Raw genomic sequence first — 18150 nt, 5'->3', positions numbered from 1 at the left:
GCAGGGAGGCAAAGAGCAGGAGAATTGAGGCTGAGCAGAGCGGCAAAAGGCAGGAGAATCGGGGCTGAGAGCAGGGTTTTTGCACAAGGGACTGGTCCTCAGCAGTCGCTTGTTTTTGGATTGGCTTGTCCAGTCGGTGTGCCTGCTTATTGTTAGTGAATCGCGGCTCTTCCTACTTTGCATGCCGTTTCCCCTCATTTGCATGCATGAATCGGATCAGCACAGAAGTTAGTGAATCGGGTTGGAGGAAAATCAGGTCACAAAGGGGTTGCAAACCAATCGGTACACGATTGGTTTGCTTAGTGAATCTAGCCCCTAGAGTACAAATTCCTATGTCCTTATGAAAAATTAGTTTCTTACCTGGATAATCTTCTTTCTGTTAAAAGACATAAGAGTCTGTACGACCTGCCCTGTAAGTTTTCAATGCACCTGCTTCCTGCCACAGATAAATTTATAGTCCAGAACTGAAGATTTTCTCCAGTCATTTGGAAGAACATGCAATCTTTATTTGGTTTTGGTTTTTTTAATTCTTTATTCATTTTAAAACTTTCAATAAGTGCAATATAAGATGAAAACATTTTACACTTTAAGATTACTTAATATTATATTCAGAAACTAATTCAAATCAAATATCCCACCCCCCGAAAAACCCAACAAATATCTTCAGTTTTAAGAAAACAAAAATTATCCCCCCTACCCCATCTTGGACAGAAGCATGTAATCATATTTGGCTATTAAAGCAATAAGTGGTTGAGTACCTGAGCTCCATATGTGTTTGTGTTAGTTGCACAAAGCAGTGTGGTTCGTTTGTTCACCTATGTTATTAGTTCATGCTAATATTGCAGGGGGGGGGGTTCATTAATTATAGTGCAGAACAGAAAAGTACTGTTTTTCGGGGAAGTTCCCTGTGCTTCTCCTTCTGCTTTCTTGACAAGGTACCGCACGAAAGATTGCTTAAAAAACTGTGGAGACACGGGGTGCAAGGGGAGGTCCACCGATGGATCAAAAACTGGCTGGCAGACAGGAAACAGAGGGTTGGAGTGAAGGGCCATTACTCAGACTGGCATGGGGTCACGAGCGGAGTTCCGCAGGGGTCGGTGCTGGGACCGCTCCTGTTCAATATATTTATTAATGACCTGGAGGCGGGAACAAATTGCGAAGTTATTAAATTTGCGGATGACACCAAACTCTACCGCAGGGTTGAAACCATGGAAGACTGCGAAGATCTGCAAAGGGACCTAACGACGCTAGAAGAATGGGCCAAAAAATGGCAAATGAACTTTAATGTAGGGAAATGCAAGGTCATGCATGTAGGGAAAAAGAACCCGATGTTCAGCTACAAAATGGGAGGATCACTGCTAGGGGTAAGTAACCTTGAAAGAGACCTGGGAGTGATGGTGGACACGTCTTTAAAGGCGTCGGCACAGTGCGCCACAGCCTCAAGAAAAGCAAACAAAATGTTGGGTATCATTAAGAAGGGTATCACGACCAGGACAAAGGAGGTCATCCTGCCACTGTATCGTGCAATGGTGCGACCGCATCTGGAGTACTGTGTCCAATATTGGTCGCCGTACCTCAAAAAGGACATGGCGGTACTTGAGGGAGTCCAGAGAAGAGCAACTAAACTGATAAGAGGTATGGAAAACCTCTCATATACTGACAGACTGAAAAAGCTGGGGCTGTTCTCCCTGGAAAAGCGGAGACTTAGAGGAGACATGATAGAAACCTTCAAGATCCTGAAGGGTATAGAAAAAGTAGACAGGGACAGATTTTTCAGATTACGGGGAACCACAAGTACAAGGGGGCACTCGGAAAAATTAAAAGGAGACAGGTTTAAAACAAATGCCAGAAAGTTCTTTTTCACCCAGAGGGTGGTGGACACATGGAACGCGCTCCCAGAGGCTGTGATAGGCCGGAGCACGTTACAAGGCTTCAAAGAAGGTTTGGATAGGTTCCTAGAGGATAAAGGAATTGAAGGGTACAGATAAGAGTAGCGGTAGGTTATAGGGATAGTCTGGGACCATTGCTCAGGCAATGGGCCTGATGGGCCGCCGCGGGAGCGGACCGCTGGGCGAGATGGACCTCTGGTCTGCCTCAGCGGAGGCAACTTCTTATGTTCTTATGTTCTGTTATAGTGGATATCGATTTCTTTGGTACAAACTAAAGAGAGCACTATACTCCGCTGGTGAAGAAGGAGGAGCTGAAAGATGTGATTGACATCCTTCTGCAAGCAGCTCGTGACCAGAGGTAATTCACCTAGAGCAGTGGTTCCCAACCCTTCCTGGAGGACCACCAGGTCAATCAGGTTTTCAGGCTAGCCCTAATGAATATGCATGGAGCAGATTTGCATGTCTGTCACGTCCATTATATGCAAATCTCTCTTATGCATATTTATTAGGGCTATCCTGAAAGCCTGACTGGCTGGTTGGGAACCACTGACCTAGAGTACAGAGTCCTGTGTCATTTAACAGAAAGATTATCCAGGTCTACACAGCAAATACTCCTTATCTGTTGTGCTGTGAATTAGAGATGCAAAATGCATTAAGCACAGTTACATTACTATAAAAGAGGATTTTCCAAGTCTGCAAGTTTGGAGTGCTATTATTCAATATTTTGAGGAGCTAATTGGCTTGCTTATTAAAGTCCATCCTGGTGGCCTACTGTTTGGAAATAGTGACACCTTCAACATTGCACAGCATGGGTTCAGGTCACATATAATCAAAGCTAGTATGGTTGGATTAAAATGTGAAATTGAACTCGAGCAGTCACCTTCCTTTTAGGATTGGCAGAACAGTTTTTATTTCCTGTTATTGATGGAACTTTGGGAACTGAGATTAACTCCCAAGCCTAGAAGAAGTTCCTATATTCAATATCGCTCTCCAAGAGCTTGAAGTATGGTGTTGAACACCTTGGAGGGGAAAGCTGGACCATTGTGATAGGACCTCATCGTTCTTGTTTTGGAAGGCTGGGGAAGGTGGAGATGGTGTGGGAGTAATGGTAGGATGTCTATTCATCAGGTAGACAGGGCTATAAGAGTCCAAGCCTGGTGCTGCCCTACAGTTTTATATTGACTGATATTTTGTGGAAGATATGTGTGGGGGTGTTCTGTGGGGTATGTTATGTAGGAATTTGTTTTTCTTTTTGTTCTTGTTCGTTATGTATTTTTCTAATAAAATAGATGGAATACAAAAGAGGATTTAATAAAAATGTTTATTGTTCTGGCATCCTTCATGCAAAGAGCACCTCAGCACATTTTATAATTTATTTATTATTTTAAGTATTTATATACCACTTATAACCAAAATGGTTTACATTCAGGTACTCAAGCATTCGAGTATTTCCCTATCTGTCCTGATGGGCTTACACTCTACCTAATGTACCTGGGGCAGTGGGGGGATTAAGTGACTTGCCCAGGGTCACAATTAGCAGTGTGGGATTTAATGCTTTCAATGTTGCAAACTCTGAGGTGGATAGCATGGCAGCATATTTCCAGCACCTGTATGGGTTAAAGGCTTACAAATAGGAGAAAAAGGAAAAGATTATTCTATATTGCTTACTGTTTCTGCGGTTACTTCCCAACTAGTGCTGCTTAAATGAAATCTCAAGGAGATGACAATATAGTGAGGACCTCTGGATATTCCAATATTGAAAGGACATATGAATTTCTTGTTTTCTTTTTCTGCAGAGAACTTTCCCATCTGAAACGAGTGCAGTTAAACACCCTGGTGCAATCTGAAGCACTGACCATCATGAGCAACCTGGCTGACTTGGCTAATGCAGTTAATTGGATGCCACCTGGTTTTCTATGGGCTGGACAGTTCCCACCCTGGCTTGTAGGTCTGATGGGCACAATCTCCTCATTGATTGGCATCTACAAGACTATAATGGGCAAAAAATACGATGGTGTTTAAAATAATTATCTAGTACCCTGATCTGTCAAAAAAGAATGAAGCCACCATTTTACAGATTTAAGATCAGAATTGTCATCAAGCTTGATAATAAGCATAAGCCACAATAAATTGTGCTGTGAATGACTATTGAAAATTATGGTGCAAAGGTCATACGAGTCTTGATGCGTGGGTTATTCTCTCCTAATCGCGATTTGTGCAAAAGGCATCATCTACATAGAAGCATGATGGCAGATAAAGGCCAAATGGTCCATCGAGTCTGCCCATCCACAGCATCCAATATCTCCTCCACTCCCTAAGACATCCCAAATGTCTGTTCCACGCTTCTCCATCCCTTCTACCTTGCTGCACCGTATGCCTGGAACAAACTGCCTGATTCGATATGTCATGCTAAGAAATTAAACTCAGCAAGTATTACAACATTAGAGAAATAAAAACAGCTATACACTTCTTTCTGTACTGAACATACAGGGATCGCAGGCCTACTAAAAATTAGTCATTTCCCTTGCTGTGGCTGATAAGAATCCCAAACCTCTACCATTTGAAGACCACCTCCTCCAGTCTGGCAACCAGTAATCTTCAAGCTCTTCAGGTAGCGGCAGTGTCTCTGAGCTGCAACCAACTGTAGAGTTTGAAGAGTTCTGGCCACCGAACTAGAAGAAGAGATCTTCAGCCGGCAGGGCTCTGGGAAGCCCACATACTTAGGTATGGGGCATGGCGGGAAGAAAATTTAGTGCCCACCATTTTATTGGATTAATACATTTCTCAATTAGCTTTCAGAAGTCAAAACCTCTTTCTTCGAGTCAGTAAAGTAACATAGTAGATGATGACACATAAAGACCCAAATGGTCCATCCAGTCTGCCCAACCTGATTCAATCTAAAAATTTGTTATTATTTTTTTTACTTCTTCTTCTCAGCTATTTCTAGGCAAGAATCCAAAGCTCTGCCCAGTACTGTTCTTAGGTTCCAACTACTGAAGTCTCCGTCAAAGCTCACTCCAGTCCATCTACACCAGGGGTGTCCAACCTTTTGGCTTCCCTGGGCTGCATTGGCCGAAAAAAATGTTTCTGGGGCCGCGCAAACGCTGCAGCAAGACAGAGGAGGGAGTCGGCAAGATGGTAAACACACAGGGGCAGCAGAGGAAAACACTGCAGAGACCGGGGCCACACAAAATACTTCACGGGGCCACATGCAGCCCTCGGGCTGCAGGTTGGACACCCCTGATCTACACCCTCCCAGCCATTGAAGCCCTCCCCAGCCCATCCTCCATCAAAAAGCCATATACAGACACAGACCGTGCAAGTCTGCCTTAGTTCTTCAATATTTACTATTATTTTCTGATTCTAGATCCTCTGTGTTCATCCCACACTTTTTTTTAACTTCATCACTGTTTTCATCTCCACCACCTCTCTCAGGAGCGCATTCCAGGCATCCACCACCCTCTCTGTAAAGAAGAATTTTTTTACATTGCTCTTGAGTCTACCACCCCTCAACCTCAAATTATGTCCTCTGGTTTTACTATTTTCCTTTCTCTGGAAAAGATTTTGTTCTACCTTAATACTTTTCAAGTATTTTAACATCTGAATCATATCTCCCCTGTCCCTCCTTTCCTCTAAGGTATACATATTCAGGGCTTCGTCTCTCCTCATACATCTTTTGGCACAAACCTCCTATCATTTTCATCGTCCTCCTCTGGACCGCTTCAAGCCTAACATAGTAGATGACGGCAGATAAAGACCCGAATGGTCCATCCAGTCTGCCCAACCTGATTCAATTTAAATTTTTTTTTTTTTTTTAAATTTTTTCTTCTTAGCTATTTCTGGGCAAGAATCCAAAGCTTTACCCGGTACTGTGCTTGGGTTCCAACTGCCGAAATCTCTGTCAAGACTTACTCCAGCCCATCTACACCCTCCCAGCCATTGAAGCCCTCCCCTGCCCATCCTCCACCAAACGGCCATACACAGACACAGACCGTGCAAGTCTGCCCAGTAACTGGCCTAGTTCAATATTATTTTCTGATTCTAAATCTTCTGTGTTCATCCCACGCTTCTTTGAACTCAGTCACAGTTTTACACTCCACCACCTCTCTCGGGAGCGCATTCCAGGCATCCACTACCCTCTCCGTTAAGTAGAATTTCCTAACATTGCCCCTGAATCTACCACCCCTCAACCTCAAATTATGTCCTCTGGTTTTACCATTTTCCTTTCTCTGGAAAAGATTTTGTTCTACGTTAATACCCTTCAAGTATTTGAACGTCTGAATCATATCTCCCCTGTCTCTCCTTTCCTCTAGGGTATACATATTCAGGGCTTCCAGTCTCTCCTCATACGTCTTCTGGCGCAAGCCTCCTATCATTTTCGTCGCCCTCCTCTGGACCGCCTCAAGTCTTCTTACGTCTTTCGCCAGATACGGTCTCCAAAACTGAACACAATACTCCAAGTGGGGCCTCACCAATGACCTGTACAGGGGCATCAACACCTTCTTCCTTCTACTGACTATGCCTCTCTTTATACAGCCCAGAATTCTTCTGGCAGCAGCCACTGCCTTGTCACACTGTTTTTTCGCCTTTAGATCTTCGGACACTATCACCCCAAGGTCCCTCTCCCCGTCCGTGCATATCAGCTTCTCTCCTCCCAGCATATACGGTTCCTTCCTATTATTAATCCCCAAATACATTACTCTGCATTTCTTTGCATTGAATTTTAGTTGCCAGGCATTAGACCATTCCTCTAACTTTTGCAGATCCTTTTTCATGTTTTCCACTCCCTCTTCGGTGTCTACTCTGTTACAAATCTTGGTATCATCTGCAAAAAGGCACACTTTTCCTTCTAACCCTTCAGCAATGTCACTCACATACATATTGAACAGGATTGGCCCCAGCACCGAACCCTGAGGGACTCCACTAGTCACCTTTCCTTCCTTCGAGCGACTTCCATTAACCACCACCCTCTGGCGTCCGTCCGACAGCCAGTTTCTGACCCAGTTCACCACTTTGGGTCCTAACTTCAGCCCTTCAAGTTTGTTCAACAGCCTCCTATGAGGAACTGTATCAAAGGCTTTGCTGAAATCCAAGTAAATTACATCTAGCATATGTCCTCGATCCAGCTCTCTGGTCACCCAATCAAAAAATTCAATCAGGTTCGTTTGGCACGATTTACCTTTTGTAAAGCCATGTTGCCTCGGATCCTGTAACCCATTAGATTCAAGGAAGTACACTATCCTTTCTTTTAGCAACACTTCCATTATTTTTCCAACAACTGAAGTGAGGCTTACCAGCCTGTAGTTTCCTGCTTCATCCCTGTGTCCACTTTTATGAATAGGGACCACATCCGCTCTCCTCCAATCCCCAGGAATCACTCCCGTCTCCAGAGATTTGTTGAAAAGTCTTTAATAGGACTCGCCAGAACCTCTCTGAGCTCCCTTAGTATCCTGGGATGGATCCCGTCTGGTCCCATCGCTTTGTCCACCTTCAGTTTTTCAAGTTGCTCATAAACACCCTTCTCCGTGAACGGTGCAGAATCTACTCCATTTTCTCGTGTAACTTTGCCAGACAATCTCGGTCCTTCTCCAGGATTTTCTTCTGTGAACACAGAACAGAAGTATTTGTTTAGCACATGTGCTTTCTTCTCATCACTCTCCACATATTTGTTCACAGCATCTTTTAGCCTAGCAATTCCATTTTTTATCTTCCTCCTTTCACTAATATATCTGAAAAAATTTTTATATCCCTTTTTTACATTTTTAGCCATTTGTTCTTCCGCCTGTGCCAGCACCAAACCCTGAGGGACTCCACTACTCACCTTTCCTTCCTCCGAGCGACTTCCATTAACCACCACCCTCTGATGTCTGCCTGTCAACCAGTTTCTAATCCAGTTCTCCACTTTGGGTCCTAACTTCAGCCCTTCAGATTTGTTCAAGAGCCTCTTATGAGAACCGTGTCAAAGGCTTTGCTGAAATCTAAGTAAATTACATCTAGCATATGTCCTTGATCTAGTTCTCTGGTCACCCAATCAAAAAATTCAATCAGGTTTCATAAGATTTTTTGTTGTTTTTTTTTACCTCGGATCCTATAACCCATTAGATTCTAGGAAGTTCACTATCCTTTCTTTCAGCAACACTTCCATTATTTTTCCAACAACCGAAGTGAGGCTTACCAGCCTGTAGATTCCTGCTTCATCCCTGTGACCACGTTTGTGAATAGGGACCACATCCGCTCTTCTCCAATCCCCAGGAACTAGGCGACCTGGTTGACAGTGTATATCTGGACTTTCAGAAGGCGTTTGACAAGGTTCCACATGAATGATTACTTCGGAAAATTACTGTCAGCATAGCTATTGCTAGCAATCAGCATTTTCAGTTGGCATAACTAATGTCAGCAAAGGGCTATGGGAAATTATATCAATCTGACTCTGGAATGTTGATGCAGAATTCTGTGCTGCACAGAATTCACATACATTAATCATGCAGCCAGACTGGATTGTTTATCAAGAAGATAGGCTGCTTGAATGGGACAAAGAAGCCACATACTAATCCCATCTACCATTCCTGCAAGTATCACACCTTCCTTATCAATTAAACTAACCATTGTTTAAAACAGTTTACAAATTATAAACAGAAAGATATTGGGAAATACAATAGTTTCTGTATTCAGAATAAGATTCCAAGCTATAAAAGCCTCCTCTCTGCAACACACTTCTATCTCTATCTCTTTCTCTGTCTATCCTTCTCTTTATGGAACCCGAAGCTTAGACCATCACCCCATCCCCCTTTCTCAATCTCTCTCTGGATCTCCCTGGAACTTCACGCTTCTATGTCTCTCTTTTCCTCTGAACTCTGTAAGGCAGAGAAACTGCTTTGCTCTCTCATTAATTGTAATGCTTAATTGTAATGCTTATGAATATTGCTTTTCTGTAAGCCTATTTCTATAATATATTCTTTATGCAATCACCTCTGGCTGTGTTTCTTATTTGATTCTATTCCTGGTGAATTTTCTGTGAGGGAACTGAACCTGGGACCTGATGTTTGTAAGGGCGCCTCTCACATAACCCCCTACCACCTCACCTTGTGGGGGACCTGACCTTCAAACCTTACAATTGCGAGTCATGGAATCGAGGGTGAAATACTCATGTGGATTAAAAACTGGCTGGAGCATAGGAAACAGAGAGTGGAGGTAAATGGACAATACTTGGACTGGAAGAGCGTCACCAGTGGGGTGCTGCAGGGCTTGGTGCTTGGACCCGTGCTCTTCAACATCTTTATAAACGATCTGGACATTGGTACGACAAGTGAGGTGATTAAATTTGCGGACGATACGAAGTTATTCAGAGTAGTGAAGATGCAGGGGGATTGCGAAGATCTGCAGTATGATATAATCAGGCTCGAGGAATGGGCATCGACATGGCAGATGAGGTTCAACCTGGATAAGTGTAAAGTGATGCATGTCGGTAACAAAAATCTCATGCACGAATACAGAATGTCTGGGGCGGTACTTGGAGAGACCTCTCGGGAAAGGGACTTGGGAGTTCTGATCGACAAGTCAATGAAGCCTTTCATGCAATGTGTGGCGGGCGGCGAAAAGGGCAAACAGAATGCTAGGAATGATAAAGAAGGGGATCATGAACAGATCAGAGAAGGTTATCATGCCGCTGTACTGGGCCATGGTGCGCCCTCACCTGGAGTACTACATACAGCACTGGTCGCCTTACATGAAGAAAGACACGGTACTACTCGAAAGGGTCCAGAGAAAAGTGACCAAGATGGTTAAGGGGTTGGAGGAGCTGCTGTACAGCGAAAGATTAGAAAAACCCGGCCTCTTCTCCCTCAAACAGAGGAGATTGAGAGGGGACATGATCAAAACATTCAAGGTACTGAAAGGAATAGAATTTTAGTAGATAAAGACAGGTTGTTCACTCTCTCCAAGGTAGAGAGAACGAGAGGGCACTCTAAAGTTGAAAGGGGATAGATTCCGTACAAATGTAAGGAAGTTCTTCTTCACCCAGAGAGTGGTAGAAAACTGGAATGCTCTTCCAGAGTCTATCATAGAGGAAAACACCTTCCATGGATTCAAGACAAAGTTTGACAAGTTCCTGCTGAACAAGAACATGCGCTGGTATGGCTAGTCTCAGTTTGGGCGCTGGTCTTTGGCCAGAGGGCCGCCGCATGAGCGGACTGCTGGGCATGATGGACCACTGGTCTGACCCAGCAGCGGCAATTCTTATGTTCTTATGTTCCAGCCTCCAGAGATTTGTTGAATAAGTCTTTAATAGGACCCGCCAGAACCTCTCTGAGCTCCCTCAGTATCCTGGGATGGATCCCGTCCGATCCCATCGCTTTGTCCACCTTCAGTATTTCATAAACACTTTCCTCTGTGAATGGCGCAGAATGTACTCCATTTTCCTGTGTAACTTTGCCAGACAATCTCGTTCCTTCTCCAGGATTTTCTTCCGTGAACACAGAGAAGTATTTGGTTAGCATGTTTGCTTTTTCCTCATCACTCTCCACATATCGGTTCCTAGCTTCTTTTAGTTTAGCAATTCCATTTTTCATCTTCCTCCTTTCACTGATATCTGAAAAATTTTTATCTCCCTTTTTTACATTTTTAGCCACCGAGACCAGCAGCAGTATCGGGAGCCCCTCTCCAGCAGGGCACCTGATCACAGTTACACCCCTCCCCCGATCCAGCAGGGGAGAACACTTTAAAAGAAGCGGTGCTAACGGATCACCGAGACCAGCAGCAGTATCAGGAGCCACTCTCCAGCAGGGCACCTGATCACAGTTACACCGCTCCCCCGGTCCAGCAGGGGAGAATACTTTAAATATATATTTTTTATTTCTCTTGATACTTATATTTTATCTCTATATTTTATTTATTTTACTTATTTATTTTTAATTCTATCTTTAAATTTATTTATTCATTACTTGGTGGAATACTCATTTCTATCTCTATCTCTGTCTTTATATTTTATCTTTATTTTTCATAAATTGTCTCTTCAGGTACTTTAGTTAGATTGTGAGCCTTTGGGACAGTTAGGGAATTTCCAAGTGCCTATCTTATTTATTTTTATTTATTGTATCTTTTAATGCATTCATTTTTGTAAACCGCTTAGAAACCTCACAGTTATTAGCGGTATATAAGAATTAAATTAAAAAATTTAAAATTTGCTCTTCCGCCTGCACTTTCGCCAGACTTATCTCCCTCTTGGCTTCTTTCAGTTTCACCCGGTAGTGTACTCTTCTTCACCACTAATTTGGAGAACCATGTCAGTTTCCTTTTTCTCTTGTTTTTATTTATTTTCTTCACATAAAGTTCCGTAGCCATTTTTATTGCTCCTTTCAGCTTAGACCACTGTTTTTCCACTTCTCTAGCAGCTCTTCCTTCAGGTACTCTCCCATTTTATTAAAATCTGTACGTTTGAAATCTAGGACTTTTAGTATTGTGCGCCCTCCACTTTAGCTGTTATATCAAACCAAACTGTTTCATGATCGCTACTTCCCAGGTGAGCACCTACACGTATATTAGATATATTCTCTCCATTTGTGAGGACCAGATCCAATATCGCTTTTTCCCTCATGGGTTCTGTCATCATTTGTCTGAGCAGAGCCTCTTGAAGGCATCCACAATCTCCCTACTTCTTTCCGATTCTGCAGATGGAACTTTCCAGTCTGCATCCGGCAGGTTGAAATCTCCCAACAGCAGCACCTCCTCTTTCTTTCCAAACTTTTTGATATCCACAATCGGATCTTTATCAATTTGCTGCGATTGAGTCAGAGGTCTGTAGACTATGCCCATGTAGATAGAAGTTCCATCTTCTCTTTTCAGAGCGATCCATATCGCTTCTTCTCTCCCTAGGTCCCTTGCATTTCAGTCGCTTGTATATTGATCTAGACATAGAGAGCTACTCCTCCACCTTTTGACCATCTCTCCTTTCTAAAAAGATTATATCCAGGTATGTTTGCATCCCATCCATGGGATTTACTGAACCATGTCTCTGTGATAGCAATAATATCCAGGTCTCCCTTTAACATCAGGGCCTGCAGATCATGAACGTTGTTGCTTAGACTGCGAGCATTTGTGGTCATCGTTTTCCAGCTATTTTCAGCGGTAATCTCCTGTTTTGCATAGTTTTTTGATTCATTTCACTTCCCGTTGCAATGCTAAGAAGTGAGTTGCTAATATTGTTTGTGTAGCAATCTTTACTACCTTCACATCTTGTCTTTTGCTGGGGGTGGTCTCTATAATTGTCCTTCATACATACGCCACCCCCACCTTCTAGTTTAAATGCCTAGAATCATATTGTCTAAATTTCTCTGCAAGGATTCTTTTTCCTGCTGTAGTAATATATAGCCCATCAGTACAATATAGCTTCTTGTCCTTCCATGTATTTCCCCATCCTCCTAAGTACCTAAAGCCTTCTTGATGACACCAGGCTTTGAGCCACCTATTGAAGTCCTCTGTGTTTTTAACTCTTTGCTCTCCCTTTTGAGGGAGAATTAGGAGTAAGACCTACATTTTCATGATTCTCCCTCACTTTCCATATGCAGGCAGTACTTCGGAAAAAGCTACAGTCTTTACAAAAAGTTTCAAGCCCTCACCAAGCTCCCGAAAGGCTTTCTGAACTGCAAGTGTGGAGTTGTTGGCTAGGTCATTTGTTCCCAGATGGATAACAACATTAGCTTTAGACTTCTTAGTTTCTTCCTTAATTATAGACAGTGTTTGTTAGGTATTCCTAGTAGCCGAGGATCCTGGGAGATACTTCACTATTTTAGGCTCCTTGTCTTGTGCTTCAATGTTAATGCCTCTGATGATAGAATCCCCAAAAAGCAATAATTTATTGGCTTAAGGTTTCTTACTCATCCTATGTGAGTGCTTTTCTTCATAAGTTACCTTCACTGATTCCAGTTAGATTTCAGTTCTTTCTTGAGCACTGCAATGATCTAATGGAGCAAAGGAATTCTGTAGGTGCAGTTATGAGGTGTATGCTTCTGTATCACGTGTCGCAGTCTGCCTAACCCTACTGTGATCCATTTATTCCTTGATTACATTACTCTTTGAGGCAGCGATAGCAAATTGGTATGGTTCTGTGGAGTGATGGAAGTTGCTTTGATTGCATTCTATTCCTGTTTAAGACTTCTGAGCTCCTTCTTAATAGTAGAAAGCTGGAGACCGTTGGTATGATTCTGTGGAGTGATGGAAGTTGCTTTGATTGCATTCAATTCCTGCTTAAGATTTCTGAGCTGTTCCTTAATACTAGAAAGCTGAAGACAGATTGGGCAAGCCCTAAGTGTCCAGATGGTGTGCCTTGGAACTAAAGCGCCACAGTGATTGCGCTGAATAAAGGTCATCTTGAGTGAATGGTATAGGAAATGACTGATATATAGACAAGAAAAATACTTATCAGTGAGAATCAAGGGGTGGGTGGAACAATTTGTCCTTAATTCAGCAGGGAACCAAGCAAATGAGAATTAGGTTTCATTACTAACATAGCTCACAGATCTCTGGTTGCCTAGGCCCTCCCACCATCCCTCAGTCCACCCACTCCTGTGCTTAAATACCTATCTTCAATGTAATTTTCTATTAAAACACCTTTCTATACGCTGTAATAGATCCTGCCTACAGTCAAGATGTGTGGGGAGGAGGTTAGCAAATGTATTTATTCCAAGTTCCTGCCCAATAAACCATCTGCAAGACTTAATCTGTTACCTATCCAAGCTTTGGCAATGTATAATAAACCTTACAGAGTTTATCTAGAACCCAAGTTAGGAAAGTTTAGAAAAATTAGCAGCTCAAAAAAGACTTGTACCAGGGTTAGCGAGAAAAGGAAGGAAAAGCCTTTTTTTGAGGAATAAAGAGATCTAGGTTAGAAAGCAGAACAGTATACCACAATACAGATATACTGCTGTTAACAGTAAACCTGTCCTGACCTGAGGAAGGGGGTTTTGGTCTCTGAATTAGTCAAAAATGTATTAAAATTAGTCAAATAAAAAGGATCACCTTCTTTCCATTTTCTATTTATGTTTATCAACACAGCTATAATACTACTTTATCCCAAAGCTAAATAAATAAAAGTAATAGGAATTTTTTTTCTACCTTTGTTGTCTGGCTTCTGCTTTCCTCATCTCATCATTCTCTTCCGTCTGTCTACTGTCTGCCCTTTCTCTGCCTCTTCCATACGACATCTGCTCTTTTTTCTATGCCTCTTCCAGAAACTGCCTCTCCCTCCCCTCCATTGGTCTGGCATCCATTTTCTTCCTTCTGCTCCCCCCATTGTATGGCATCTCTTCTTCCCTTCCATCTCCCCCCTCCCCTTCCGCTGTGGATTTTAGCATCTCTCTCTCCTCCTTTCCTCACTTCATATCTGGTATCTGTCTCCTTCCTTTTGTTCCCTCAGATCTGATATCTTTATACTCCCCTTCCCCACATGCTCTAGCATCTCTCTCTCCTCTCCCTTCCTTTTCTTCCCTCTCAATTTATTTTCTGCCTCTGCCTAATTCCTTCTTACTATCCAGTCCTCAATTTCTCTCTTTTCATTGTGTCTACTTACAGCTTGCCACCTCTTTCCCTCACCCCTTTCTATATCTAACTCTATTCTCTTCCCCCAATCCAACATGTGCCCTTTTTTCTCTCTCCTCCTCACTTCCATTCAGCATCTGCTCCCTTTTCTCTGCTCCTCACTTCCTTCCAACATCTGTTCCCTTTCTTTCTCCACACAATAAACCTAAAGCGCCACTCAACCTCTTCTCCTTGTTGTGACAAATCTATCCCTTCCCCTCACCTTCACGGACGCTTTTCAAAACCAAAGTTTTCTCTCTCAGAGGGGCCCTGATGCAGCAGCCATTCTCATCAGTTCGCGGCTGCAGCAAAGCTTCTCTGATGCAACTTCATGTTTCCGCCAGATCACGTCAGAGGAGAAGCTTTGGGGCAGCCGCGTGCAACTAGTGAGAACGGCTGCCACATCAGGGCCCCCCCTCTGAGAGAGAACTTTGGTTTAGAAAAGTGCCGCAAAGGTGAAGGTAAGGGAGGGTGCAGGCTCAACAAAGGGAAGAGATACCTGGACCACGGGACCTCCTGAAGCTGTGGGGCCCAGGGCAGCTGCCCTGTTTGCCCTCCCCTAATGCTGGTTCTGATCTTACTCTTAAGATAGTTTTCCTAGTAGCTATCGCCTCAGCGAGAAGAGTTTCGGAGCTGCAGGCTCTGTCCTGCAGAGAGCCTTTCCTTAGATTTACGGAGGCTGGGATCTCACTATACACAGTACCTTCTTTCTTGCTAAAGGTGATTTCAGCCTGCCATGTAAATCAGGAAGTCTGGATACCCGTGTTCCATTCCACAGGTTCAAAGGGGAGAGTGTGGCGCAGTGGTTAGAGCTACAGCCTCAGCACCCTGGGGTTGTGGGTTCAAACCCATGCTGCTCCTTGTGATCCTGGGCAAGTCACTTAATCCCCCCATTGTCCCAGGTACATTAGATAGATTGTGAGCCTGCTGGGACAGACGGAAAAATGCTTGAGTACCTGAATAAACCCATGTAAACCATTCTGAGCTCTCCTGCGAGAACGGTATAGAAAATTGAATAAATAAACAAACAAACAAATAAATAAAAAAAAGACAGTTTGGGCATTGCTGGATGTCATGAGAGTCCTTTGTTATCTCGAGGTGACATGATTTTCATCTCAGATCCTCTCTTTGTTCTAACAAGTTTTAGCCATCTGGGGAGACTGGATTCTAAGACTTCCATTTCAAGATGAATTCGTAAGACTGTTTATTCAGCGTATATTGAGTGTGGTAAATGATCACTGATTTCTTTGAGAGCACATATTATAAGGAGTGTGGATTCCTCATGGGCAAAGTCCTGGGCAGTTTAGCCTGAAGAGATTTGTAGAGTGACTACATGGTTCACCCTCTGTACTTTCACAAAGTTTTATAGGATGGGTGTGGCACAAATGGAAACTACTTTTGGGTCCTCGGTGCTGGAAGCAGGCTCTTCTGTCCCGCCCTAGACTCAGGGGACTGCTTTGGTATATATGACTGGTTCAAGACTCATATGCCTAGAAGGGAAATTTAAGTTCTTACCTTGATAATCTTTCTAGTAGAAAAGCATATGAATCTTGAAGGGCCACTCTGTTAGATTTCATTTCACCTGCTTACTGTCTCAGATATGTATGCATTTCCAGATGTTTGGTTTTCTCCTGCCAGACAGGCCAGAAGAGTGATGAGTTGTCTCTCGCCTTTTTCCAATAGAGCATTTTGGAGAGCTACATAAGTGTTAGTGCTGGTTACGTTCAGGATTAGTGGCTTCTTTGTTTCCACCTTGTTTTAAGTTATGTTCCTATTGGAATTGATTGGTTGCACTTTAATTGTTGCAGAGCAGAGTACAATTGGTTTGGTTAGGAAGTTTCCCTGTATCCCACCTTTTTATTTCTCCTCTTAGAGTGATTGTCAACTGCTTGGGTAGAAACTGAGGAGCTAGAACACTGCCCAGTGGTGCAGGAGTTGGAACTGAGAGAGTAAAAAATGTAGATGATACCTTCTACACAATTCACAACTAGAAGAGAATAACCCACTGATTCAAGACTCTTATATCTTTCAACTAGAAAGATTATTAAGGTAAGAACCTAATCTTCACTTAAATGAAAGATTATCTCATCTATAAATATTTTCTTTTTAAATTGTTTTATTCTTTCCTTCCCAATTCCATCTGCTATTTAAGGGAGCTGTATTTGATTAATAATTACTGTTTTGAGATTTATGGACATATTTACTTTTAACAAGAAGTATAGGACTGAAATGAGCAGGCAGTGTTTAAAAATTAAACCTGGTTTACTCATCATACTGATGAATAGCCATTACCTGGCAGAGTCTCAGCTATTAGGGTTAAGTAAGCATAATAAAGCATTAATTATTAATCTGTATGCACATCTGTGGCAAAAGTGGCATATAAAGTTAAATGTAAAAAAAATAAATAAATCATTAGGACTATATGGTTGCAGTTTATCAGATGGACCACAAGGTGTCATTGTTATACTGAGGATTTTTGTTCTGGGATTCATAATTTTCAAATGTAATTAATTTTAACTTTTGTGACCAGTGCTTTAAAAAGGTGCTAAGATACAAGCACTGAAGGCTGAAGTTCACTGTTCAGGACAGGTGGTGGTAATACATGCCCCCTCCTACCGATGCCTCTGCTAATAGTACTCAGCTGACCCTTTAGGTTTGAAAATGTAAAATTATGTTTGGTTCAGTTCCCTTCATCAAGATCTGACCTTATGACTGGAGTAACAGGACCAATTATAGAAATTTGTTTCTAGTTATCACATTCTAAGAAAAATCTGTATTCAGAATACCTCAATAAAATTGATGATGGGAACTAAGAAATTCGATCACGTCACTCCGCTTCTGAAATTGGCCCATTGGCTTCCAATTGCCTATAGATAATATAAAATTCTGCTGTTGGTTTTCAAAATAAGACAGGTTCGCACCCTGTTTTTCCTGGACCATTTGCTAGTACTTAATATCCCATCTCAAACCCTTCACTCTCTTCCACAAAATCTTTCAGTCAGCCCGTTCACATGACAAATCACTTATGACACTACTTGACAGTATTATTTTCTGTAACTGCACATAGCTTTGGAATGCCCTCCGACCTCCCTTCAAATGGAAATTTATTTGGATAGATTCAAAAAGAAGGCTAACAAGGAAGATGAAGAGAAACTTGCTAAAGAGGCAGAAACTCATAGTAACAAATTTTTCAGGTACATCAGAAGCAGAAAGCCTTTTAGGGGAATCCATGGGACCAATGGATCATCAAGAAGCAAAAGAGGCACTTGGGATAAGGCAATAGCAGAGAGACTAAATGAATTCTTTGCTTTGGTCTTTATGGAAGAAGGTAAGAACATAAGAATTGCTATACTGGGACATCAAACCCAGCATCCTGTTTCCAACAGTGGTCAATCCAGGTCCTAAGTACCTAGCTAGATCCCAAATAGTAAAACAGATTTTATGCTGCTTATCCTAGGACTAAGCAGTGGATTTTCCCCCAAGCCATCTCAATAATGGCCTATGGACTTCTCTTTTAGGAAATTATCCAAACTTTTTTAAACCCCGCTAAGCTAACTGTTTTCACCACATTCTCTGGCAACAAATTCCTGAGTTTAATCACATGTTGTGTAAAGAAATATTTTCTCTGGTGTGTTTAATCTACTACTTAGTATCTTAATCACATGCCCCCTAGTCCTGGAATTTTTGGAAA

The 18150-nt window shown here is 42.4% G+C and overlaps 1 protein-coding gene across 3 annotated transcripts in view; it reads left to right on the top strand.

The window, feature by feature from the left end:
* The window catches only part of PEX11G (peroxisomal biogenesis factor 11 gamma), a 95580-nt gene that overhangs the window by 43327 nt on the left and 34103 nt on the right, over positions 1–18150 (top strand). For 2 of the 3 annotated variants that reach the window (XM_033957360.1, XM_033957363.1), the window contains one exon: positions 3686–3833. In XM_033957360.1, the coding sequence (XP_033813251.1) occupies positions 3686–3833 (148 nt within the window). Of the gene's footprint in view, positions 1–3685; positions 4691–18150 lie in introns of those variants that run through there. The other variant, XM_033957362.1, reaches the window with a different exon arrangement.

This window comes from Geotrypetes seraphini, chromosome 8 (assembly GCF_902459505.1).
Source record: "Geotrypetes seraphini chromosome 8, aGeoSer1.1, whole genome shotgun sequence".
NCBI classification, from domain to species: Eukaryota; Metazoa; Chordata; class Amphibia; order Gymnophiona; family Dermophiidae; genus Geotrypetes; species Geotrypetes seraphini.
This window is presented reverse-complemented; position numbering and strand designations above follow the sequence as displayed.